We start from the raw sequence: 27311 nt of genomic DNA, 5'->3' as shown, positions 1-27311 counted from the left end.
AACTGATTGAACGAACATTAACAGACACCACTCTTTACATAAATCCCTTGCACTAAAACTTGACCATTCTGATATAAAAAGCAATAGTGTTACATCAAAACAGCCTGATTCACTGTACTAATTCTCATACTTGAAATGAAAAGTCAATTTCAGGTAACAGACATCACATAGGACAGTTTCTGGAACAGAAAGAAATTCAAAATTGTAATTGATAATCATTGGTCAGGAGAGGAACGGAAGAAGTTTGAGATTTGGTGGTGGTGGGTGGGTGGGTGGGGCAGGGCGGGAGAGAGAGAGAGAGAGAGAGAGAGAGAGAGAGAGAGAGAGAGAGAGAGGGAGGTGGTGTGTGTGGTTCGGGAGAGGGTGGGGGGAGGGGGGGAGGTTCTATTTCTGGGCCAACACACTCCCCTGCTTGGACCCTATTTGATTACCACCCGACAAATCATGAGGAAAGTCTTGTGTGCACCTGTAGAGATTGAATGTCAAAAATTTTTTCCCATGTGTGACATTGTTCAAACAACACCAACGTTGCATGTTCAGCTGTCTGGGGAAACCAGAACAATTCTGAGGAAGACCCCCGCATGGAGAACAAACTGTCAAGCATGCTAAAAGTTTGAAGAGGAATATGAGACAACCTGACAACTCAAGATTTTAGCATCAACACTATGGTTGTTTGCCTGGGTACAATAGAAGTTTGTGGAATGATGTCACACCCACACAGTAGCGTGTAGATGTCACTTTGAAAGAATATGCTGAACATAAGACCTTGTGCTAATTGTGGAGAAAAAATTTTTTAAAAATGTGTATTTTGGTGTTTACCATTCTCAGCTGCCCAATAGTAAATTTGCTCGTTTTCTGACTTTTCCATTACAGCTTTTGACTCTGTCACTTCCAGGCTCGGATTATCTACTGAAACTGATACAAAGTCTCAGAGGTGATGGAAAATGGCGAATATGTACCTATCAGCACAAAACACCTTGTGTATCATACCAGAATGTGCTGCAAATCTTTGTAATGTAAAATTACAATTTCAAAATCTGTGAACAAACTGGGCAGCACATCAACAGACACTAATTACCAATTGCACATGATGCAGTGGCTGTATTGAAGAGGGAGTGTGTTCCTGTGCCTACAGCCCACTTTTGTATCTCTGTTAGTAGTAATGTTACCATATAATGATAATTACTTACCAAATACTTTATGATCAAATTTTGTGTTTATCTAATGAAAATCTTTTTAAAACTCTTACCGCCTACCACTCACCATGGAAGCAGAAAGGGCCATTAATGGGCAGTAGGGACCATGTTGACTACCACTGGGTTAATTCAATGCGAGATGCACCCGACATGTTTTCAGACGTAGTAATGGTTGATTACATGCCACTCTAGGACCTTGCAATCACTAGTAGGAATGAAATGTATGTTACAACAAAAAAATACTTACCAAAATCTGTGGTTAAATCTAGATCTTCTGTGTTTTCAAATATCAGTTCTATTGATCGATTGAATCTCTGGTAGGTATTTGTTTCCATTAACTCTTCAACACTCAACTTTTCCAACACAGGCACTAGCTTTCTCTCAACCTTCCGCAGTTTAGGTTTTGGAGTAAATGGAACCTCTGAAATATAAATAAATGCAGAGTGACATTAATAGGTGCTGCAATTAAAAACATGTAGTTATTTATGACAATTTCTTTCTGTAAGTTCCTATTATCTCTTGTTCTTGTATTTCTACTCTCTTCAATTTATTATAACATGGGCAAGGCAGGAAAACATACTTTTATCATCATATTACATATTATAAGAATATGCAAAAACTTCATGTGCACTCACTACTTGCTCCACTTATAAATATTTGAGTCTGTATTTAAAAGAGTGAGCAAAATTGCAATAGTTACCTTCAGAATTATTAACTGTACTAGAGTCGACATTTTCCGATTTATGGTTTGCACAGTTGCGTTTCCTGCCTTTAATCTTTGAATTCTCATTACCTGGACAATAATCTTCATCATATGATGAAGTAACTTTCCTTCTTTCTTCTTTATCTGAAAGTAAAGTAGGGCAATCACTCTCACAGACCATTTAAATAAAAAATAATATATGTCCAGTAGGTGAAATTACATTGTCAGTAATTATTATACCAACTAAAAGACACGCAAAACTTATGGAAGCTTGGCAGAGTTACTTTCTATATGGTACCATAATGGTCATCATGTACGAACAGCAACAATTTAGGTAAATACATATAGCAGAGTTTTTTAAAGTATAATCAGTGGAGAGTTTAGTTACTCTTAATTCATAAGGGGATGTGATGTGTTAGCAGTTATTCATTACAAACTGTTTGGAAGGCTTTGTTATAAGTAGTAATAGTACACTGTTCCATTTATTTTTATTATAACCTTTCAGAAACATCAATTTGAAGCAGGGACAACTAAATTTATCTCTGGAGATTCACTCACAATAAAAGGAAAACCCAATTAAAACAATATTACCAGCATTTTTTCTATTTCATGAAAGATATGTACTGTAAAGATAGAACCATATCACTACCCACAGCAAAGGAGTTGGCATGAAAAATACAATGTGGATTTTTACGTACATTGGGACTGCATGCATGCTTAATGGAACAGCAGCATAGCACTTTGGATCCATTTATTTTCTACTAAAGTGTAAGAACTAAGTTTGAATGAGGTTCTTAGTGTGTCTATTCTTGCCTTGAAAGTGAGGGGTGACACAGGCAGAAGGAAGAGAAACAGAGGGACTGGTAATAAAGTGTCTCTGCATCAGAAATGTTTTGGCACTTTCAAAAACCTGCTATAAATCTATCAGAGACATTCTAGCTTTCTAGTGAGCATAATGTTATATCACCATGTTTATACAAAAATATGAAAATACATGTTTATAAAAAAAATATAGTGCTGAAAACTTAAAAGCCAAACTATCCGTGTATTTTCCAGCTATGAAATGGAATGGAATTATACCAGTAGTAGGGAAGAAACTCTTATCAAATAGTTGATGCAAATAAAAGGATTAAGGATTTTCCACTTCTGAAGTGGGACAATTTTTTTAGGAAATCATCCAGTTTAAAAAGCAGAAACTACAAAAAGCTAATTAATCTAAATCAGTGTGATAGTGACAGTTTCCACAGAACTTCAATGGCAAGTCTTGAGTCAAGTGTGTGTGTGTGTGTGTGTGTGTGTGTGTGTGTGTGTGTGTGTGTGTGTGTGTGTGCGCGCGTGCGTACGTGCGTGTGTGCGCCACGTGCAGTGGCGGCGGTGGGGGGATACTACCAGTCCGAAATGCAGTTACAATGGGATCAAAAGGCTGTGGTTATAGCTAAATTATTCAATTATTCAAAAGTTCCACGAAATGTGACATTAAGAATGAACAATGTTTTATTGAGGAAGCTTTGGGAAAACTAATATCTTTACAATGGACTTGTCATTCACTGCACGGAGGACATAACTGTATAGAACAGTTAAAAAAATTAATCATGATGACATCAAAGAAACAGCTGTAAGTGCTACTACTCGTTTCACTTCAAGTACACTGTGTGCAAAAAATGGCATTTACTAGAACACTCATAGAACTACAATGTTCCCCGTCTGCATAAATGTAATGTCTCATGTTGTTTTAGTGTGATTGTGTAGTATAATGTCAAGGATTACAAATGAGAGACAGCTGACACTTGAGATCATAGTTTTCCACAGCTTTCAACAAGTTGTTCCTCAATCGTCATCATCATCATATTTGATTACATAAAGCCTCTAGGTACTTTAGTTGGCTGAATTATGTCATGGAGAAATCACAAAGACTTAAAACTTCCATATGCTATCAGAGATGGAAGATTTAATTTTAATTGGTTCCTCTGTTGCCTTTCAGCATCATGAAACTGGTATCATGTACCACTAAGTGTGCAGTGACTGTCAAGGGTTGAAGTAGTAGTTAACATTCTGATTTCAGTGGCTTCTTTGATGACAGAATCCCAGTAAGCAGACACAGGGGATAATATTTTCATTTTGTCAAACATGTTTGTCATGAGGCTGTGTTCGGCATCAGGGTTTTTTTCGAAATTTTGGTATTTAAGCTGGCTGTGGAGGGCATTCTGAATTATTTCTTATTGTTTGACCAATGTAACTGTTACCACATTCACAAGGTATTTTATAAATTTCAGGAAAAGAGAGAGATCAAGGACGTCTTTTGCTGAGTGCAGTATCTCTCCGATTTTCTTGGACATTCACGGAATGTCTGTACAAGAATCTGACTACTTTATTTGTCATAATTCTGAAGAAAGGAAGGAATACTATGGAATGATCATCTTCTGATAATTAAGTAGCTCTGTGTTTTTGTTTCTTGGAGATGGCTAACTCAATATCCCAGTCGCTATAGGCGCTTTACTGCAATATTTTTCTTAGGTATCTGATCTCAAAATCTGTGTGTTTCTTGGCAGAGCCAGCATATTTAAACAGATTTATTATGGGCTGCATGATGGAAGCTTTGTGTATGAGATATAGGCCAGCATGTGTTGGCTTTTGGTAAACACAGTGCCTTAGCTGCCCATCTGATCTTTGGGTAGACTATCTAAAAATGGTAATTTGCTTTCTCCCTCCATCTCTGCAGTGAACTTTATAGTAGGTGGCAAGCTATCCATATGATTAATAAAAAAGGCTATTAGCTTCATTTTCATGTGGCCAGGTAACAAAGGTATCGTGAACATAGTGAAATAGCTAACCAAGTTACTTAAACCAATTGTCAGTTGCTATGAACATCACATTAAAAACTCTCAAATGTTTGTGAATCTAATGAAACAAATTAGACTCAACCAAGATGAAATTATGGTCAACTTCTCACAGTTTTTTGATTCATTGTCATGTAGAAATTTTTAAAGGATGCCATATTCACTGTAGACTGAAAGATTATTTATTACACAATTGAGTTTTCATCCTTGAGGTCACTACTGAAGTGGTACTGCAAAAGATTTTGCTTCAACACATGTCAAAACTCTAAAATTTTTGACAGAGGCCTAGCCAGACACTGTATTCAACTCATTTTCTCACCACACAAGAAAATTAAATACATACTGCACCCACAAAATGACAACCTCAAAGTCTGTGTTTCTGGAATTTGTAAAATACCTTGTGAATGGGGTAGCAGTTACCATGGTCACACAATAAGAACAATTTTAGAACATCCCACAGAACACAAACACCATATTAAATATTGCAATTTCGACAAATCTGATGTTGGTGAGCACAGTCTCATGAACAAACATATTTGATAAAACAAAAATATTATGCCACATATCTACTACACAGAAATCTGAATGTGTAACAACATCTTTAACCCAGACAGTGGCTACCCCTTAGTTGTGCATGTAAATGGGTGCTTCACGTTTTAAGGCAACAGAGAAATCAACTGCATCTTCCATCATCTAATGAAATTAGCATTTCTACCAATGTTCTTTAGTCACATACATCAACATAATCTCTGGTAACATATGGAAGTTCTTTGACTTTGTGATGTCTCCACAACTTAATTTGCCCAACTGAAGTATCTAACAGGCTACTAAAATCTTATCTCCTGACAGTGACAACAGCGTAAGTCATCAAAAGCTCAAGATCGACAAACATAATAAGGCAAGAATTGTGTGAAACATTCATTCCGTATCACAGGGAAAACATTTTCCAACTGCCACTAGGTAGATCAAACACGAGTACTGCAATCCTCTAAATATCTTCACATTTCACTGTAAAACTTACCACAATACCAGTTTAGTGCTGTGTGCAAAAGAAAATTATAATACCTACCAATAACAAGATAATACTAATCAGTGATATTTCAATACAGAATATTATTTGAAAATTAAATGTCTCTTTGATAACAGAAAATATTTTTTCTCTACACCATTTGTAGAAAAAAATTTTTCGTTTCTCACCTTTCCTCCTTTGTATTTCTCTTTCCTTCTCTCTTGCTTTGAAATATTTTGATTTATTTTTTGGCTCATCATCACTTTCCGATCCAGACTCTATATGCTGTATGTTTCTTTGTCGAAGTCTGTTGTTCGGAGTGACTCCTAATTTCTTTGCAAGAGTTGGTGACTTCTCTGCAAATGCTCTTAAGCTTCTTTGCATAAGAGCTTGGTCCTGCAATGATAAAAATATTACAGTAATTGTTTACAATAAACATCAACAACTGTCTTTTTATGCTGCATAAAAGAAGCTTGTACATATATAAAAAAATTATGGAGTTAAGGTAGCAATTCATAGCGTAGTTGAGCAGCCGAGACATTCATAGGCATGTCAACAAGGCTGAGATCTTTGGCAGCTTTTCTTCCAAAAGCTGCCAACATTCTCAGTCTCATTTAGTGGCCATCAGAGTCTCAGCACTTTAACCATTTGGTTAGTTGTTACCTTTACTCCTTCAATTGTTTATATTCTACAAATGACTCTCCCTTGCCATATTCATACCTACACAGAAAGTTCTGAACTACTTTTCACTAAATACAACTTCGAAAATATGTGTTTATTTATGAGCGTTATGTTTGTACCACAATTTCTGTCAAGTATCAGTGCCATTAATGGGTGTTGTTTCTGCAATAATTTCATCAATTGTGCTACAGATGATACTTAATAACCAAAGAGAAATCCAATATTTCATGCCTGTTGTATTAGTCCTCTCATTTTAGATTTCAGCCTCTTATCAAATGGGTAAATCATTCCCTGTAAATATGATGTTATGTCATTTCACAAAAAAATCAACTAAACCTTCACACACATCAAATTTCTGTAACTTTGAAGATACCTCAATGATAACCACTGAGATTTAAAATTACACCTATCAGCCTCACCATTGTTAATATTTAGCTAATAGTATGTTGGGCCAAAATTGACACACAAAAACATTGCAATTTGTCATGGCATATAGTCTGAAAGTCACTGACAAATGACAGAAGTAGAAGGTACCAGATATCCACATACAAGCAAAGAAATTCTTTGTGAGTCCCTAATCATTTATGTGAACGTAGGCATTGCTCCTGAAACATACTACCACCAGTTTATTACTACAGCCCATTACAATTAATTTAGTGCTCTGTCTCTAATTATCTCTCTGTTGTCAATTATGGCATTTCACAAAATCTGTCCAGTACTGTAGGTTAAGAAGTGGTGGTTTTTTTTTTTTTTTTTATTTCTGAGCTAGCGATGAAATACAAGCCAGACAAATTTTATAAGGTTGATATCTAGTGAATCTGGAGCCTATGAGACTGATGGGAATTCATTTGTGTTCCTTCAATTGATATACTGTAGTTCTGAGCTTTAAATGAAGCATCACATGCTATGCAGACATTATCAGCCACAAAAAAAAGAGGGAAAGGGGGAGGTGCAGCGGGGGAGGGGGGAGGGCAAGCAACTCGTCAGCAACAAAATTGGCAGACTCCATAAAGTGTACAACACTTTCTGTAACTACAATAGGTTCTCGAACACTTGCCTATAAACATTCCACAATGCATGTGTCGAGCGAACATACTTGTGCTAGGTGGCATATCTTAACAACTATTAACATAATACACAAAGAATCCAAGCTCCACCGACCAAATTTTGGAGGGTGTCCATAGATATTGGTACATGGGACTTGCAGTCTCTGGTGGCTCATTATATAGTAACAATGTGGCTATGATTTGTTCAGTTTTTAATTTCAGTTAACTTTTGTTTCCATGAAAACACCTTCACAACAATGACATAAGACAGTCAATATCTTCCATTCTAACATGAAAGGATACAGATTCTAATTGGCACCTACGTATAGATTCAGTAATGTGCCATGTTTGCCATCACTGTGGGAATAATTCGGTTCAGTGTCATCATGCCATAATGCTACTCTTTGATTGCTTTCTGTGAAACCAAACAAGGTGCACATCAGCCAACTTTTCACCAGTAAACTTAGCCATGTTGCTGCGTATTACTGTTGACATGCAACAAACATAGTTGGTAAAACAGACTGTAAACACAACTGAGGACTATTGAATGCAAGCCTGAGGGTGAGGAGGAAATTGGAAAATACTACTATCAGCATCAAGAACTGCAAATGAATGAACAAATTTTGTGTAGGTATTTTTGATGCCATACAGAAACAAATGAGTAAGAATTCAAACAAAATACACTGCTGTAAAAAAAATTAGTCCACACTTTTAGAGGTTTCCAGTTCATTCAAGATTTATTATAGCAACAATGTCTCTGGATTACATGAAAATCATTACATTTACAGATCAGTGGCACAAGCGGTTCCAAGGTACCAAGCATCAACCCATGCTGAAGCATCTATGGTGTAGCCTCCACACACAGCAATGCAGGCGCTGACTCTAGCATCCAGTCAATCGTACAGATGGCGAATACTGTCCCGGGATTTGTTATGCCATGCCTGCTTAACTTGTTCATGTTGTTCTGTAAGAGTCGTTTGCCGACGAGTCACCCAAGTCACTTCTTGTCCTATTATTTCCCACATGTGCTCGACTGGAGGCAAGTCTGGATATTTTTCTAGCCAGGGAAGCTGCTGCACATCTTGCAAAGCAAGTTGAGTTATACAGGGAGTGTCTGGGGAGCATTAACCTGTTGGCACACATCACATTCCTGTTGCAAGAACGGCAAAAGATTGGGTCTACTCCATACCGACAACTGGTTAGCGTCCCCTCCAGAAACACCAAAGGTGAAAGAGTCATAGCTTATTGCACCCCAAACCATAAGGCCTGGGCTGGGGCCAGAGTGCCTTGGACAAATGCACTCCACAAGACAGAACTCAACAGGTCAACTGCGTATGCACAAATGAGTATCACCTGCATGCAGGCAGAATCAACTTTCATCACTGAAGACCATGGCCAGCCATTCCGTCTTCCAAGTGATCCTCCAATGGTACCAATAAAGCCGTGCACATTGATGTTGTGGCAGGAGTGGAAGACGGGCTAGAGGTGTGTGTGTCCGCAGTCCAAACGCTAACACCTGGTTCACAACAGTCTGTGTTGACTCGTCTGGGCTCATAAGCCCTCTTATCTGTGCTGTGGCAGTTGTAGGCCAAAATTTGACCTCTTTCAGACTTGCACATTAGGCTGTAGGAAGCACAAGTGTGTGTCTGTGGCATGGTTGCCTGCTTGCTTCACACCTGCACCACACACTGAGCTTGCTGGCTGTGAACATTCCCTATTAAAAGGTAGCTATCGACTGTGCTATCTGTTGGTGGATGATGATTAAACCATTTTTAGTATATCTACTATCCCCAAGTGTCATATGCCATCATCAGATCAAAATCAACATCATTTTTCCATGTGCCTTTTTTTTCCCAGCAGTGTTCAATTACTCTGTAACAAGCCACTGGAGATCAGAGGTCCCTTATGCCAAAATACTCTCAATATATCCAGGAACAACTTCACAAATTTTGTTTGTTACATGTAGCCAAAACTACGGTTCCAGAATATCGAGTTTACTTAGGTAGACATAATAGGTATATTTTATACAAGTCACTTAAATACGTCGATGCTGTAGCACTTTTTTAAATCAAACAGTTCTTAAGCATTTTCAAACAAAAGATGTGCCTTGTACTGAAAACACACACACACACACACACACACACACACACACACACACACACACTTTTATATATACTCACATAAGACTACACATTTTTTGGGGTAAAAAATGAAATTATATCTCAAATTACCTCTTCTGAGAGCCTATTTAGTCGCACTACGGGCAGTCTGGTATCTGACGGAGCAGAAGCAGGTGCAGGAGCAGGAGCTAGTGTGTTCACCTTCTTGTCCTTTGCTCCAAGTAATCTTGATTCATCTTTTTCAGGGGCAGGGGGAGCTACACTTGCTTGTGCAGGAGAAGAACCTGTAATATTAGAATAAGCATAACCTAGTGCCATTTATCCATCAAAAACATCACACAGAATAAATTAGTTCCACACCAAACACAGTGAATACATAGCTGAAATTTAAACAAGGTCTCTCTCTCTCTCTCTCTCTCTCTCTCTCTCTCTCTCACACCACACACACACACACACACACACACACACACACACACACACACACAGAGAGAGAGAGAGAGAGAGAGAGAGAGAGAGAGAGAGAGAGAGGTGGGGGCACTTTTGACAACTTCCTGAAGAAATCACAGAGTTATAGAAGTCCATATGCTATCTCCTACCTACCAGAGAATGCATCAATGTCTGTGGTGGCAGAAAAGTGGTAGCAATGCTGAAATCGTTAGATGGAAGTTGAGTCACTTATGACTCTGTTGCCTTTCAGCACTGAGTGCCCATTTCCATGTCTTATCTGTGCATGGAAACAGATGCCTAATGAAGAAAGGCAACAGAGAAACATGTGTCATCCACCACTAACAAAAGCAGCATCAGTGAATGTTCATTTTTTGTAAAATCTTTATTAGCACAGACCACATAAAGGAAGATACATAACTATTTTCTTTGGTTTCTGCTCATACAGATTTGAAAGCTACTGAAATGCAGGGTTACAAGATAGGAAATGCATTCAATATTAATGGTATTTACAATAGATTTAACAAAATTATGGAATAGTACATACCAGACTATAAAAATCTGTGTAAGTTAAGTGGACACATTGTCAAATGGCTGTTAACTATGCAAGGGAATGTCAACCGTGAAGTATATACATCAGCTGTCATAAAATGACATAAAATTCAACACAAGCTTCATAATGTAAATGTAAATAGGCCATAAATAACAATATCAGAAAAGATACATGAAGAACATCAGATTATATTCATACCTTTGAACTTGTGCTTGTAACAAGAATGTAGTAAGTATAGACAAGAACTGTTCTTATGCATTCAGAGTAACACAGAAAATAGCCATGCTCTCTGGTGACCGCGACAAAGTTTCCATGAGATGATCATAAACAGACTGACAAATGCTAAATGCCCAGGAACATAGGTAAAGAAAGTGCCAGATGGTGGCAGCACAGTACACAAAATTTTGAGTAATATAATAGGGGACATACAGTTACACCTTGAAGCTCTAAATATAGAGTTTCTTGCAGATGCCACACTGTTTTAGAACTTTTTTTTAGTCCAGAAGGCCTAATAGTGTAATAATTTATACAGATATGTTCTACACAGATTTTACATGTGTACAGAAAAACGAAATCACATTAGCAAGGATCGGCTTAAAGTCATACGAACTATAAAGACGGCCACTATATGTGATCGTCATGAAGAAGCTACATCACAGACATAAAATAATAAACAAAAATAGATAGTGACAATTGCCATGATGCAGCTAACATGTGAAATCTGAAACAAGAAAGACCAACATAGTATGCCCCAACAACAGTAAAAATTTACATAATGTGAAGCTCTGCCTTACACAGTTATCGCATAAGACAAAATCTATGCAAATATACATCTAATAATAAACCTAAGTGGGCATTAGCTAACATGTAAAGATTATCTGTGTGTATCCATCATCTGCAATTTTTCCATTATATTGTAGAACAACTTATGTATTGAACCGATTACAGTGCAGTAAAGATAAGCAGTCTGTTAAAAAATGATACATCTAAAACATAAAAAAAACCTTAGGTAAAGCAAAAGGTTAAGAACAATGAAATGAAGTAAGTATGGGTCAATGGTACAACAAACCAGTGCCCCATGTCTGGGTGATATGTTACCAACGTCTAGATTACTGCATACATCCAACTACTGTGTGCTATGCACACCAGAAACATAGTGGACAATAGAATAACAGTCAATATAAACAGTGACTATACAATACTGCCCTACAAAATTAATCACTGATGGCAAATAATATAGGTAGATGGTACAGCCACATGGTACCCCATGTGTATCTGACATGTTACAAACAGGAGTTTGAAGGTATGCCTACAATGTAATGTTTTTATGCTTTTATGATATTATTTTGCCATTTATGGCATATATACATTTAAACTTTGCTTTTTACATCTTTTTATGACAGCTGACGTATATATTTTACAGCTTCCCTTGTTGTTAACATCCATTTCACAAAGTGTCCACTATCTTAGACATGACTTTTTTATTTTGGTGTGAACTGTTCAATAATTTTGTTAAAATGTTTTGTGAATACCATTAATGTTGAATGCAGTTTGTGTCTTCATTTCAAATTCTTTCAGATCTGAAGACAACCAGAAATGGTGGAACCTAGTTATGTATTTTCTCATATTTTCAGTTTACAATAAAAATCAATACCCCAGAAAAGTTATATATGATTTTCTCACTTAATATGGTTGCCTAAAAGTATATGTAGTTTCAAACAATGGAAAATCTAGGATGGAATACTAACAATATTATGAAAAGGACAGATTGCTACTCACCATATAGTGGAGAGGTTGAGTCGCAGACAGGCACAACCAAAAGACTGCTAAACAAATAAGCTTCAGTCAAAAGGCCTCCTCCTGAAATGAACACACACACACACACACACACACACACACACACACACACACACACACAGGCCAAAAGTTTACTTGTTTAGCAGACTTTTTGTGCCTGTCTTGAGACTCAACATCTCCACTATACAGTGAGTATGAATCTATCCTTTTAATAATACTGTCAATATGTCTGTTTTCTTTTTATCCTCACTAGAGTGCAGATTGTTGGCTTACTAACACCTGAGGTACGCGGTTTTCTACCTAATAATTAAATAAAAATATTTTTGTTTTATTTTTGAGATATGTGGTTGTCTTTCTAAGCTGCTGATACGTGCTCTTTGCTAATAAAGGTTTTACCAAAAAAAGAAATCAACAATCATTGCAATAAAAGATCGCTGTGTCTAAATTGACAATGTCGGGTAACTATGACAATCAGCATCACTATCAGAGTTCTTTATTTACCTCTTGTAGCGTATGGATACTCCATAACATAATTTGGCCAACTTAAGTAACTAACATACTACTGAAGTATTTCCTGACAATGACAATGGATGAAACAATCAAAATCTTGAGACTATTGTGGCAAGAACTCCATGATGCATTTATTTAGATGAAGCTATTTGTACACACATTTGAAAATGTGCATTAACCTTTACTGCCATAAATAAAATATTTTACCAAACACAATTAAGAAGGAAGGATAGAATTTAACATATTATCAGGATAGAGGTCCTCAGATCATAAGATCACAAGACCTTCTGCAACTGTGTTGCAAACCGCTTGCTACGGAACTTTTTGGTTACCTACAGTACATAAAACTACTTTCTTCTGTGTGTAAACTGCCATCTACTCTGTTTCAGAGAACGTATAAGCCTTGTACCTCCACAGTCTCAAATCACAGATGAACATCCAAAGCTAGATCATTGCCTAGATGCTTCAGTATAATTTGTAATGCTTTTTGTACAAGGGGAGTCAAATGAAAACCAAACACCCATCATAACAGGTCCATGGAATGGTTCTATTCAAAAGTTATCACTACTCATGCTACGACATTTATCCCATTGGAAGAAGAGATGATCAATTCCTGTTTCATAGAATGTGATTAGTGGCACCCACTCTTGCACTTTCTTGTCAGATTGAGACTTACAGCTACCTCTACATCGATACTCCGCAGTCCACCGTATGGTGTGTGGTAGAGGGTATCCTGTACCATTACTAGTCATTTCTTTTCCTGTTCCACTTGCAAACAGATCGAGGGAAAAATGACTGTCTATACACCTCCATATGAGGCCTTATTTCTTGTATCTTATCTCCGTGTTCCTTATGCGCAATGTATGTTGGTGGCAGCAGAATCGTTCAGCAGTCATATTCAAATGCTTGTTTTCTAGATTTTCTCAATAGAACATCACCTCTTCTCCAGGAATTCCCATTTGAGTTCCCGAAGCATCTCTGTAACACTTATGCGTTGTTTGAACCTACTGGTAGCAAATCTAGCAGCCTGATTCTCAATGGTTTCAATGTCTTCCTTCAGTCCAACCTTGTAGTCAAGAATAGGTCGCACCAGTGTCCTGTATGCTGTCTCCTTCACAGGTAAGGGATTCTTTCCAAAATTCTCCCAACAAACTGAAGTCGACCATTCACCCCCAACACAGTTCTCACATGCTCATTCCCTCTCATATCGCTTTGCAATGTTATGCGCAGATATTTAAATGACTTGGCTGTGTCAGGCAGGATACTTGTAATACTATAACCGGACAGTAAAGGTTTGGTCTTTCTACTCATCTGCATTAACTTACTTTTTTCCACATTTAGGACTATCACACCAACTGGATATTTAAGTCATCTTGCTCTTCCTACAGTCACTCAACTTCAACACCTTACCATACACCATGGAATCAGCAGCAAATGACCACATATTTCTGACACCCTGTCTGCCAAATTATTTATGTATACAGAGAACAGCAGCGGTCCTATCATACTTCCCTGGGGCACTCTTGACAATATCCTTGTCTCTGAGGAACACTCGTCAAGGAAATCATACTGGGTGCTATTATTTAAGAAGTCTTCTAGCCACTCACATTTCTGTGAACTTATTCCATATGCTAATACCTTTGTTAACATTCTGCAGTGGGTCATTATGTCAAATGCTTTCCGGATATCCAGAAATATGGAATCTGCCTGTTGCCATTCTTTCATAGTTTGCAGTATATCATGCGAGAAAAGGGAAAGTAGAGTTTCACATGAGTGATGCTTTCTAAAACCATGCTGATTCATGGTCATAAGCTTCTCAGTCTCAAGAAGGTATATTTATTTGAACAGAGAACACGTTCAAAAATTGTACAGCAAACAGAATTAGGGATATTGGTCAGTAATTTTGGAGGTCCGTTCTTTTACCCTTTTTATGCACTGGAGTCACGTGCACCATCTTCCAGTAGCTTGGGATTTGTGCTGGGCAAGAGATTCACAATAAATGCAAGTAGGTAAGGAGCCAATGCCATAGAGTACTTTTCGTAAAATACATGTATCTCTTGTATGTCTTTCTTCAGGTCATCAAAGATGTGAAATAACATGGTGAAGGATCCTGGCTGTAGGGAGGATGTTACAGTTTACCAAACCAAATCGCTGAAGCTGAAGCGTAGCCTTTGTCCGATTGTCAGTGTGGCAGCAGGTGTCATTGTGTAAAAGGATGAATCTGTCCGAAAGTATTCTTGGGTGTTATAACTCTATGGCATGTTACAGTTTCTGGAAATTGTGTCCATAGCACAGAACATTGTTGCACTTCCATGCTCATGCTCAAGGAACTCTATTAGCAGGGAGTCCTGCAGTCAAAAGGTGGTGGTCACCATGACCTTACCAGAACTTGTGTTAACAGTTTAGAATTTCTTTGGCGAGGGAGATGTGGGATGTTTTCACTGTTGGCTTTGCAGTTTGCCCTTGGGCTGTTGGACAGAATCATCCTGTTGCATGATAACATCTGCCTCTCACTGCCAATTGGATAAAGGGTACACTGCAGCAGTTTGGTAGGGAAAACACTACAACACCCTCCTTACACATGTTTGATGACATGAAGAAAGACATGTGTGGACTTTGGTTTCAGTTGGATAAGGAAGGGCAAGAGGGGGTGAGGTTGTGGATGTGTCAGTGGTCAATTATGTTCAAGAAAAGAGGAATTTATCATCTTGTCTCCCAGTGGGATCTGTGCTTAATTTATGTGGTGATACTTTTGAATGGAACCATTCCGTGGTCTTGTTGTGATTGGTTTTTGGTCCTCATACATAAAAGACAGCACAATCAGTTCTTTGTGAAAGTCAATTAACAGAGTATCTTTTCAAGATCTCTGTATATGATGTATCTAGATTTTTGGCAATAATTACTGAGAGCTCTCCACAATGACTTAGGCATGCATGCCCATCCCAAAGGTAGAGCAGTGGTCATAATATTTATTCTGACTGATCAATGCAAATCACTGTGTACAAGGTGATGTGGAAGTGACAATGCTTTAGTAAGATATTAAAACACATTTTCTAGTATCTGAAAACACATGTACCCATATCCAAATATCTCCAGGGTTAACGTAAAATTTTCAGTGGGAGGTAGTAAATATTGCTGAAACATGTATCCATTATAAAAATAAGTTAAAACTAGAATCAGGGAATTTTTAACATTAAAATCTCCAGCAGTTCATGCCACCCTTACAATGTCCAGACCTCATTTTATCCTTTTCAGAGAGATGTATTTTGCAGTGGAGGAAGTCAACTTTAATCTCCTTCCTCCTCCACAACATGTATGTGAGATGTACTGAGAGTCAACTCTGCTCCTTTACATAACACAACATGGAAGTACACAGGTAAACAGCTAGAATCAAGTAATAATGCAGTACTACTCTGACAAAAATTACATTTCAATTAACCTAAAACAACTGAAATAAGTTTAAAATACTGTCATGAACTGCTCCAGACCACTGTGATTCTCCTTATGGGTTTAGGTGAAACAAATACTTCAAAGTTTACTTTGAATTAGTAGATGTGTCAAAAACCAAATCTGGGTCCAATGATCAGTTAATTTCTTATAGAAACTAGAAAAACCATGATGTGAATACCAGTTAAATCATGACCCCTGGAAAATATGTTTGTTTTCCCAAGATTAGAATGTCACTTGTAAGGTGAACTGTTTCTGGTGGTCTTCCTGGTATCATAGAACGATGCACTTTTTCCATCACATTAGTTTAAAACATTCAGCAAAGAGTTGACCTGACAATTCCATGAGGTTCCAGTGGCCACAAATTGCAATACTGGCTACAATGTCCTATGTGGTAATTTTGGCTCCATTGGTCATCCATAGCATTCATTTCACACATATATCATAGTGGTTTCACCAGCAAGACCACAGTTGACTAACTGTCCTGTTTTTGATAAACACATATGTCTGTATTTATATACTGTCTGACAAAAATAGTAAATCACACTGTCGGTGGGTATGTAAACAATTAGAGTTGCAACTCTCTCTAACAGGTAGAACAGCCATCAGAGTGCATTAGTGTTGTTTGCATTTAGTGCTGTTACCCCACCTGGTAGGGGATATAAGGGGCATGATCAGCATCAGATGTTGAGTGATAACTGAAGGACACTACAGAGATGCCACCCACTCATGTGAGACAGTGTTATCTGCAACACACAGATTTTGAATGAGGTCTCATTTGGCTGGCTGGTCAACTCATACTATATATACATTTACAGGCCATTAGACTGTGACATTGGTCTGGTGTTGGAGGACAGATATACTCTTTGGCAAGGTTTCAGTCGTCCACGTCTGACCTTCAAATGGGAGGATTGCGATATCGTGTGCTAAGCACATCGTGACTCCTTCATATCTCCATGTGCCATCTGAGTACAGTTAATAGATTCACTGCAACATTCTGTCAATCTGCACTATTGGTAAGAGACTGGCAGCAGCTGAAGTATGGAATTACCATCCCACACACAGGCTGCCATTAACACAACAACAACCAGCTGCATTTAGAATGATGTCATGGCGTGGAAGCATGGACATCTGACGAATATCATCACATTGTGATCAACAATAAACTGCAATTCTGCACTACACCAGATCAATGTCACTGGTGAGTATGGCAGCAACCTGGGGAGAAGTCACATTCTTCCAATGTTTTGGAGAGGCACAGTGGTGTTACTCCTGACATTACAGTGTGGGTAACCATCAAGTGTTACTTCACATGACGGATTGTAGTGACTGAGGGGATTCTCACTGAACAGCGGTATGTCACAGACATCCTGCATCCTCGTGTGTCGTCTCTCATGCAACATTGTCATGGTGCTATTTTTTAACAGAGTAATGTCCATGTACACACAGCATCTGTCCCTGTGAAATGTCTGTGTGATGTTGATATACAACCATGGCCAGCAAGATCCCAAAACCGGTCTCCAATTGAACATGCAAGGACCAGCTCAGACGTCAGTTCTGTCCCAGTGCCACTACTGAGGATATCAAGGACCAGTCACAACAATGAAATTACAATGATTATCATTAGCTGCTTACAGGCATTGATAAATATCAACGGGGACAGTTGAAAATGTGTGCCTCGACCGAGACTCAAACCGGGATCTCCTGCTTACATGGCAGATGCTCTAACAGAGCCATCAAGGACACAGAGGATAGTGGGACAGCAGGGACGTATCTCTGGCATACTCCTCGTGAGACCCACATTTCCAACTTACTGTCCACACACTACATTTGTAGTGCCCCTGCCCAATATACTCATTACTCACAGCAGTCAATCTACCAATTCCCGTAAGAGTGTGAGCAATCTGAGTGCATCCGCACTGAAGATCATTAGCCAGTAAGCCTTATCTACATGAAGGGGTTAAACTATGTGATCAAAAGTATCCGGTCACCTGGCCAAAAATGACTTACAAGTTCATGGCGCCCTCCATCGGTAATCCTGCAATTCAAATGGTGTTCACTCAGCCTTAGCCTTGATGACAGCTTCCACTCCCGCAGGCATGCATTCAGTTAGGTGCTGAAAGGTTTCTTGGATAATGGCAGCCCATTCTTCACGGAGTGCTGCACTGAGGACAGGTATCAATGTCAGTCGGTGAGGCCTGGCACGAACTCGGCGTTGCAAAACATCCCATACGTGTTCTATAGGATTTAGGTCAGGACTCTGTACAGGCCAGTCCAACACAGGGATGTTATTGTCGTGTAACCACTCCGCCATAGGCTGTGCATTATGAACAGGTGCTCGATCGTGTTGAAAGAAGCAATCACCATCCCCGAATTGCTCTTCAACACTGGGAAGCAAGAAAGTGCTTAAAACATCAATGTAGGTCTGTGCTGTGATAGTGTCACACAAAACAACAAAGGGTGCAAGCCCCCTCCATGAAAGACACAACCACACCATAACACCACCACCTCAGAATTTTACTGTTGGCACTACACACGCTGGCAAATGACATTCACCAGGCATTCGCCATACCCACACCCTTGTGTACCATGATTCGTCACTCCACACACATTTTTCTGCTGTTCAATTGTCCAATGTTTATACTCCTTACACCAAGCGAGGCGTCGTTTGGCATTTACCAGGCTAACAAGTGGCTTATGAACAGCCACACAACTATGAAATCCAAGTATTCTCACCTCCCACCTGACTGTCATAGTACTTGCAGTGGATCCTGATACAGTTTAGAATTCCTGTGTAATGGTCTGGATAGATGTCTGCCTATTACACATTACGACACTCTCCAAATGTCGGCGGTCTCCGTCAGTCAATAGACGAGGTCAGCCTGCACACTTTTGTGCTGTACATGTCCCTTCATGTTTCCACTTCACTTCACTATCACACCAGAAGCAGTGGACCTAGTGACTTTTAAGAGTGCAGAAATCTCACGTACAGACGTATGACAGAAGGGACACCCATCACCTGACCACTTTCGAAGTCCATGAGTTCTGCGGAGCACCACATTCTGCGTTCTCACGATGTCTAATGACTACCGAGTTCGCCGATATGGAGTACCTGGCAGTAGGTGGCAGCGCAATGCACCTAATATGAAAAAAGTACATTTTTGGGGTGTCCAGATACTTTTGATCACATAGCGTATCTGTTCTTTCGGGCATGTCCAAAAGAACAGATACCATCTTCATATAGGTAAAGGCTTACCAGCCTATGATCTTCTTCAGTGTGGATGCATGCATATTGCTCACACTCTTACGGGAATTGGTAGATTGAATGCCGTGAGTAATAAGTATAGTGGGCAAGGGCACTACAAATGTAGTTTGTGGGCAATAAGTTGGAAATGTGGGTCCCACAGTGGGTGTGCCCAAGAAGAGTCCCTGCAGTCGCACTATCCTCTGTGCCGTCGATGGCTCAGTTGGATAGTGTGTCTGCCAAGTAAGCAGGAGATCCCGGTTTGAGGCCCGGTCGAGGCACACATTTTCAACTGTCCCCGTTGATATTTATCAACACCTGTAAGCAGCTAATGTCTGGATTTCATTGTAATTTCATTCTTCCAGAACTGCAAGATCACCAATGGTATCTATTCTTTCAGGCATGTCTGAAAGAACAGATACCATGTTCATACAGTTACAACAATTGTGGTTCAGCTTGTCTCAGGAGAGGATACAACAGCTTTATGACACTCTTCCTAACCAAATCTGTACTTTCCTCAAGGTCAGAGGGAGTGCAATGTTATACTGATAAGTAGGCTCATACTGCCAAATTCTTTGTAAATTTGACTCGATTTTGAAACTGCTGAAGTAAAATCACATACCCTCTCAACCTGTGAAATTTCGTTTTGTTTCCCCAAGTCCCCTCTGGGTGCTACACTCCCTTTGTTAATGTAGTATATATCTGTGTATATCACCTTCTCACCTCCATAGCTAAAATTACTAATACAACCTCATGCAGTGGGGTGGTTGGTTTGATTCCTGGTGGTGAAAGAAATTACAACTGTAATTACTTGTCTGGCAAAGGGAAGGTATGAAAGGCGATAGTGAACAGTTCCTGATAATAAAAAAAATTATTAAAAAAATAAAAAGCTTCCGCTAATATCCTATGTTAAACTCCAACTTCTTCACAGTGTCTCACTAAGTGAGGGCATGTAACACTGCCAGTGGTGAACCATCAGTCAGATGATGATCTTAAGTTCGGCAATCCCCTTAATGCTAATAGTAAAGGAGTACCCACTGTAAAGGAGTACCAACTATTTGTCAGTACTGGGTTACACCCCACATCTTCTATTCATTCATAACAATACAGACACAGCCCTATATTGTAAAAGCACTCATCACATCCATCCACTCAACACACATACACAAGCAACACTTCATAACAGGTCGAAGGAAGACAACAGTAAATTAACTTCATTAAAATCTTGCTCAAGGAGGAAATGCAGGACTTCTGCATTTGCACTCAAAGCTGATTTCCTGCATACTATAGTGATTTTTCTATGACATACATGTTTTTATTTTTTTATTACATTGACAAATCCTATATCACTGTAAAAAATGATTCTCGGAAGAATAAATTACTGTACTACACTACTCTTCTACCCACAAAACAAATAAATATATCTGGGAGAATGTAATTCTAGTGTTTTGTTGGACTTACCTGAGAGATTTGTAGACTGCGTTCTCGGTATACTTGACATAGGTGCACTATCTGGCATCCGTCTTGAAAGTGCTTGAGGTAGTGCTGCATTAGTCCCGATGCTTGTGGTCACAGCTGAACTTGTGCTGGTACTCGCAATGGCACGGATACCGACATTACCACTTCCACTTTTACTTGTATTCACATTTGCATTTGCAGCGACATTTGTTCCCGTGTTTGAAATGCCACCTGTAGCACAATTGACATTGACATTTCCACTGACATTAGCATTACTACTGTTCTTCATATGCCTTGTGGTCACTCCACTACTACTCGCATTCATAGAAAATTCCTGCTTCCTATCATCTCTGATGTTTCGAACATCACACTCACGATTAATCACTTCACTTCCACCTCCACTGTGTACCACAGTCTGCTGTCTACCACTACTGTAAAATGCACAAGCATCACCACCATTGTGAGCAACCACTCGGGGTTGCTCGGTGATGACTGAAGGCCTCTGCGGTGGTGCGGGTGCCATTAGACGAGTTTGTCCATCAGGTGGGACATTGAGGCGTCCGTCTGATGGGACATTGAGACGTGCAGCGGAAAGTGCAGCATTCGTCTGTGCCACATGTCGTGTCACATAGGACGGTGCTGGGGATGCCGATGCCTGCCCGTAGTTTGATGTCGACGGGGACGGTGACACTCTGCTCACTTGGCCCATTCCAGAGGGACCAAGCTGAACAGAAGGGCCGAGTTGAGATGACGACTGGCCAACCGATCCCACATGAGTCGCAGGACCAATAGTTCCCATGTGACCTACTGGACCAACCTGCCCACCGATTGGACCAACTTGTCCCATATGTCCCACATGTCCCACTTGTACCACTGAGCCCATTTGGCCTACATGACCGACTGGGCCTACGTGCTGTACAGAACCTGAATGGCTGGCTTGACTCATATGCCCCACTGAGCTCATCTGGGTTATTGTACCAACCTGACTAACAGGTCCAACCTGTCCCAAAGACCCGACCTGCCCCAGAGGTCCAACCTGACTCACAGATCCAACTTGTCCAAGAGAACCTACCTGCCCTACAGCTCCCACCTGTGCTACAGATCCAACAGACCCTACCTGTCCCACAGAACCCACCTGACTGACGGATCCTACCTGACCAACAGACCCTACCTGTCCCACTGGTCCTACTTGACCAACTGACCCGACATGCCCAATATGACCAACAGGCACAACATGTGCTACTGGTACATGACTCACTGAAGCTGTTGGTACATGGCCCAGTTGTCCAACATGTCCTACTGGGCCTACCTGACTGAGTGAGACTCCTTGATTAACTTGTACTACCTGGCTCACCTGGCCAACTTGACCAACTTGACCCACCTGGCCAACTTGACCCACTTGGCCCACCTGGCCAACTTGACCCACTTGGCCCACCTGGCCTAGTTGATTCAGCTGTCCAACTTGAGTGTAGCTCGAGTTGTATGCTGACCAATGAGGCTGTCTTGGGGAGTTAGCTGAAAGAGGAAAAGTTTCTCTCTTAAATGTCAAATGATTTGTTGTTATGGATCAATATGAAATTAGAACAACTAATTCACAGTGGTCTAAAATTTGGATACGTGGTGATACGGAAAATACACAAACGTAACCTGAAAGAAGCTTCAGATGTGAATTGCTTTAACGAAACTTGCAAAACATGCCACAGAACAACTACACAGATTTAAAAAAAAAGGCACTAACAACTGAAGTGAACTACCAACAATTGGAACTTATCGATTCTCTTGTCAGCCTAACATGTTTTGTAAGTAAAATGTGTGCTAGCTGTAGAAATATTAAACCCAAAAACAGAATTCAAGTGATGAGCCAGTAAACTACAAGCCCAACACTTTATACTCTCTCTGTAACAAAACCTTTTTTGACCAAGTCTCAAAATAGTTGACTATAGACAAGCATATGCTCAACAGATTGGCAGGTATCTGATGGATGCCATACATATATAAAAATATCAGCAAGTCAATTATACAGGGTGCTTATAATTAAAGTTAAACTTTCAAAGTGCTGTAGAAATAACACCACTGGTCAGAATGACGTCAAATTGCAACATAATATTATCAGAAAAGGGGGAAAATGTATGGCATAAGAAAAAAAATAGTGTAAAAAATAATCAATAGATGGTGCTGTATGTGTCAGAATATGTAACTGGAAACACCTGTCATGCACACGACCCATTGAAGTTGGTACAAACACGCCAGGTACACATCTTTTCTTCCTTCCGCATCTGCCATGACAGTTTAATTGCAAGATTGTGCTCTGCTTGTAAAGCTGTATAACAAGAATGACAACGGTGCACATGTCACCCTGCAGAAGTTCTGGACACTGAAGGGTTTGAAAAAAGGTGCTGGTCCAATGGTTGCTGTGGGTCTCAAGAAAATGATTTGGAAATTCAAAAATACGGGTTCTTTTGGTGTGCAACCTGGTAGAGGGAGAAAATCAATCAACTCAATGTCAGTCGAATCAGTGGCCACAGCAATGCAAGAGGAGACAAGTGGTGGTGTGCAAACGTGTAGTGCACGAAGAATTGCCCAAACACTGGACATACCCGTGACCATGGCGCATCAAATCCTACAAAACATCCTTCTTTGCTATCCATTCAAAATTACCCATGTGTACGAGCAGCTTAATGATGACCTGCCAGCAAGAGAGAACTATGCTTTAGAATTTCTTGTTCACATGGAAGTGGACGATGATTGGCCGTGGAGGATTTTGTGGACAGACGAAGCCGACTTCCACCTGACAGTATATGTCGATACACAGAATTGTCAAATACGGGCAACTGAAAATCCACATGCAAATCAACCACGACCACTTCATCCTGAAAAGGTTACTGTGTAGTGCAGGTTTACGACATCATTTATCACAGGGCCATATTTTTTTCAACGATACAAGTGCTTCCGGTCCTGTTACCTGTACCGTCGCTGGTAAGCGCTACGAGTGTCTTTACCACAACAGCGTCATTCCAGCTCTCCAACAGCATGGATGTGTGGATGGGATCATTTTTATGCACGATGGTACACCTCCACACATTGCAAATGCAGTTAAGCAGCTGCTGTAGTGCCACTTCGGAAATGCTAGAATTATCAGCCACCATTTCCCTACAGCGTGGTCATCCCAATCACTTGATCTTAATCCGTGTGAGTTCTGGCTGTGGGGCTATCTGGAAGATGATGTGTTCAGTGTTCTGATAGCAATCTTAGCTGTATTGAAGGCATGCATTGCGGAACACATTCTGAACGTGACCCCGGAAACACTTCGATCAGTTGTGGAACGTGCTGTTTCTCCATTTCAACTTGTTGCAAAAAACGGTGGACAGCATACTAAAAATGTTTTGCGCCAGTCACATGGAAATTAATAATCCAATTTGATTTTGAGTGGTGTTTTTATGCGGTTTTTGCCATCAGGAAAATTAAAAACCGATTTTTCCCATCCGGTATAATATGACCTTGTCATGGTGGATGGGCTTAAGTAACCAGCAGTATCACACCCATACTCCCATGCATACCGAGTAGTACAGTTTGTTTAACATCAAATGTACACCTTGAGCATTGTTGTATGATTCATTTGTCATTTGTAGTTGACCTCTATTAAATTGCTACATTTTGTACCTATTTATTTTTCTTCTGCCATACGTTTCCCCCTTCTCCGATAATATTCCATTGCAATTCGATGTCATTCTGACAAGTGGTGTTATTTCTACAGCAGTTTGAAAGTTTAACTTTAATTATAATCACCCAATACACAATCAATATTTCACCTTGCAGTGGAATGTGCCCTCATATGAAACTTCTTGGCAGATTGAAACTGTGTGCTGGACCAGGACTCGAACCCTGGACCTTTGCCTTTTGCACACAAGTGCTCTACCAACTGAGCTGCCCAAGCACAACTCACAATCCATCCTCACAGCATTAATTCTGCCAACAGCTCAGTCTGAAAGGTAGGAGATGAGGTACTGGTGGACGTATAGCTGTCCAGACAGGTCATCGGTCATGCTTTGGTAGCTCAGTTGGTGGAGCACTTGTCCACAAAAGGCAGACGTCCAATGTTTGAGTCATGGTCCAGCACACAGTTTTAGATGGCCAATAATTTCAGCTATGTATGTTTTGCGTGTCACTGATCTGCACCATTTTTAACTAATAAGGATAGGTTTCCATTTTAAAGGTTTGATTTCTTCACATAGTGATGAACTGACAGAGCCTGGCAAAACAACAAACTTATTTTACAAGTATAAAAAAAAAATCTTTAAAACTAAGTCTACAGCAGTAACCACAATGACTGTTAAAATTAGAGAGAGACAGCAAGGCTGGCCAGTACTTATCTACAAAAGGCATAATTCCTAATACAACATACTTAAAGAAGAAAATACTCCACCTTGCTTTCAGGCCCAAACATTCCTTTTTGGAGACAAAAAAGGGCAGGTTACTCAAGCCCTAGGATTAGAGAGACGTACCAGTTGTGAGGAGAAGGAAAGAAGGAAGATGTCAAGATTACAGTTCAAAATCCTGTTGACATGAGGTCGTTAGAGATGGCGTGCAAGTCTGAGTTAATGAAAAGAATCAGAGATTATATGTAATAAGCACTGTGCCAGCTCTAGTTCAGAGATAATAGAAGCGCATTCTCTATCATCACGTGTAGGGAGATGGCAAAGAGGGGTGATAAACTGTCGTCATATACTAACCACGTGGTCCCTTGAAAACATTCGGATTCCTCTGAAGAATTGCTCTCAGCAGCTCTGGAATATTTTGTTGCTGGTCAAGTGGAGTTTCTGAACATGCATAATGGTCTTTCAGCTCTCTGTACAATAAAATTATTAATTTTAGACAAAATATGCACATCCTTCTTAATATAAATAATTTCAAGTACCTAAAACTAAACTCTCAGAGATTTCAACAAGTGTTTACTAATTTATACTTAAAAAATAACCTACGACTGCAGGGTCAATCAAGAATAGGTTGAATCAATATTAGCTATCATACTGAAACAACTTCCAACTGTAAGATACACATCAGAAGATTAAATGCTTCCAATCAGTTTTTACATCATATACATTATGACAGAACTTAATTTGTCACACTAGGAGTTTTTGCTGAATGTAAATTAATAGCTTCAACTCCAGGCAATATTGGCAATGAAATGTTACTGGCTTATCTGAGGAGAGAAAAAAAAAAAAAAAAAAAAACACACACACACACACACACACACACACACATATACACACTCACTAACTACAATGAATCAAAAAATGCATGCAAGAGTACAGAAATGATTACAAACATGTGATCTGATGAAGTCTGAGACAATGACTGGATTAGTTGTGGTACTAGAGCCTCGTCTCTAACACTCAGGAGTATTTGCGCTTCCTCTGCCACACGTGGATGGAACAGCAATGATTTGTTGCTCAAAGTCTGTGGAAGGGGTGATGGTAGAGGCATCTCTGGCAACACTGCAATAAATTTTAAAATTTGGTGACATTGTACCTGTGCAAATTTCATTAACAATGAGAAAAAATTAACAATGGAAATCAAAGATAAATACTGTAAATAAAACAAAAAAAATTTAATGCCTTAACAATACAAACAATAAGGGGAAAAAAAAAGAGCCTGTAAAAACTGACTCTCAGCTCTATAAAAAGCTGAGTCCATTCTCTCTCTCTCTCTCTCTCTCTCTCTCTCTCTCTCTCTCTCTCTCTCTCTGATACAAACCTTCCTACTGTAGTAACACAACATCTATTTAAAATTATAAAGATAACTTTGTTCAATACTAACAGTCAGTGAGACTTGCGATGCCTGCCAGTGTGGTTATCGGGACACTTGGTATGTCACCATTCATCTTGAACAAGAACGTACTACTTCACCCACATGTTGAGGCATTATACCTGAAACACCACACGCCATCATTTGCAATCATGATAAAGAGTGAACAATGCAAAAATTTTAATTTCAGCAATAATATTTTATTCTCCAGCCATTAACTTCCTCCCCCTGGGCATCAAGAATTGCAAAATGGAGAAAGGAAGTCAGATGGAGGAGACCGACAAACACAAAAACACTGTGAGACGTAGGCCAGAAGAAATAGGCTGGCTGACAAGGAAAGGAGAGCTCCTAAAGAGATCAGATGACAACTCTCTCTATCTCTCTGTCTGTGTGTTTGTTTCACTGAAAGGAAAGACACTCAGAAGCAGTGAGAAGGGGCCACAGACTAGGAGAGGCCCCCT

General features: G+C 39.6%; 1 protein-coding gene across 1 annotated transcript in view; it reads right to left on the bottom strand.

Annotated features, from left to right (window-relative positions):
* LOC126184817 (nipped-B-like protein) overlaps positions 1 to 26945 on the bottom strand; it is a 123025-nt gene extending 96080 nt beyond the window's left edge. The window contains exons 1-8 of the mRNA XM_049927395.1: positions 26863 to 26945; positions 26372 to 26540; positions 25776 to 25891; positions 21049 to 21276; positions 9704 to 9876; positions 5934 to 6141; positions 1897 to 2043; positions 1444 to 1617 (exon numbers count right to left, since the gene is read on the bottom strand). Coding sequence (XP_049783352.1) covers positions 1444 to 1617; positions 1897 to 2043; positions 5934 to 6141; positions 9704 to 9876; positions 21049 to 21276; positions 25776 to 25891; positions 26372 to 26540; positions 26863 to 26926 — 1279 coding nt within the window. The 5' untranslated portion in view covers positions 26927 to 26945. The remainder of the gene's footprint in view (positions 1 to 1443; positions 1618 to 1896; positions 2044 to 5933; positions 6142 to 9703; positions 9877 to 21048; positions 21277 to 25775; positions 25892 to 26371; positions 26541 to 26862) is intronic.
* Positions 26946 to 27311: the final 366 nt, after the last annotated feature.

Source organism: Schistocerca cancellata, chromosome 4 (genome assembly GCF_023864275.1).
Source record: "Schistocerca cancellata isolate TAMUIC-IGC-003103 chromosome 4, iqSchCanc2.1, whole genome shotgun sequence".
NCBI classification, from domain to species: Eukaryota; Metazoa; Arthropoda; class Insecta; order Orthoptera; family Acrididae; genus Schistocerca; species Schistocerca cancellata.
This window is presented reverse-complemented; position numbering and strand designations above follow the sequence as displayed.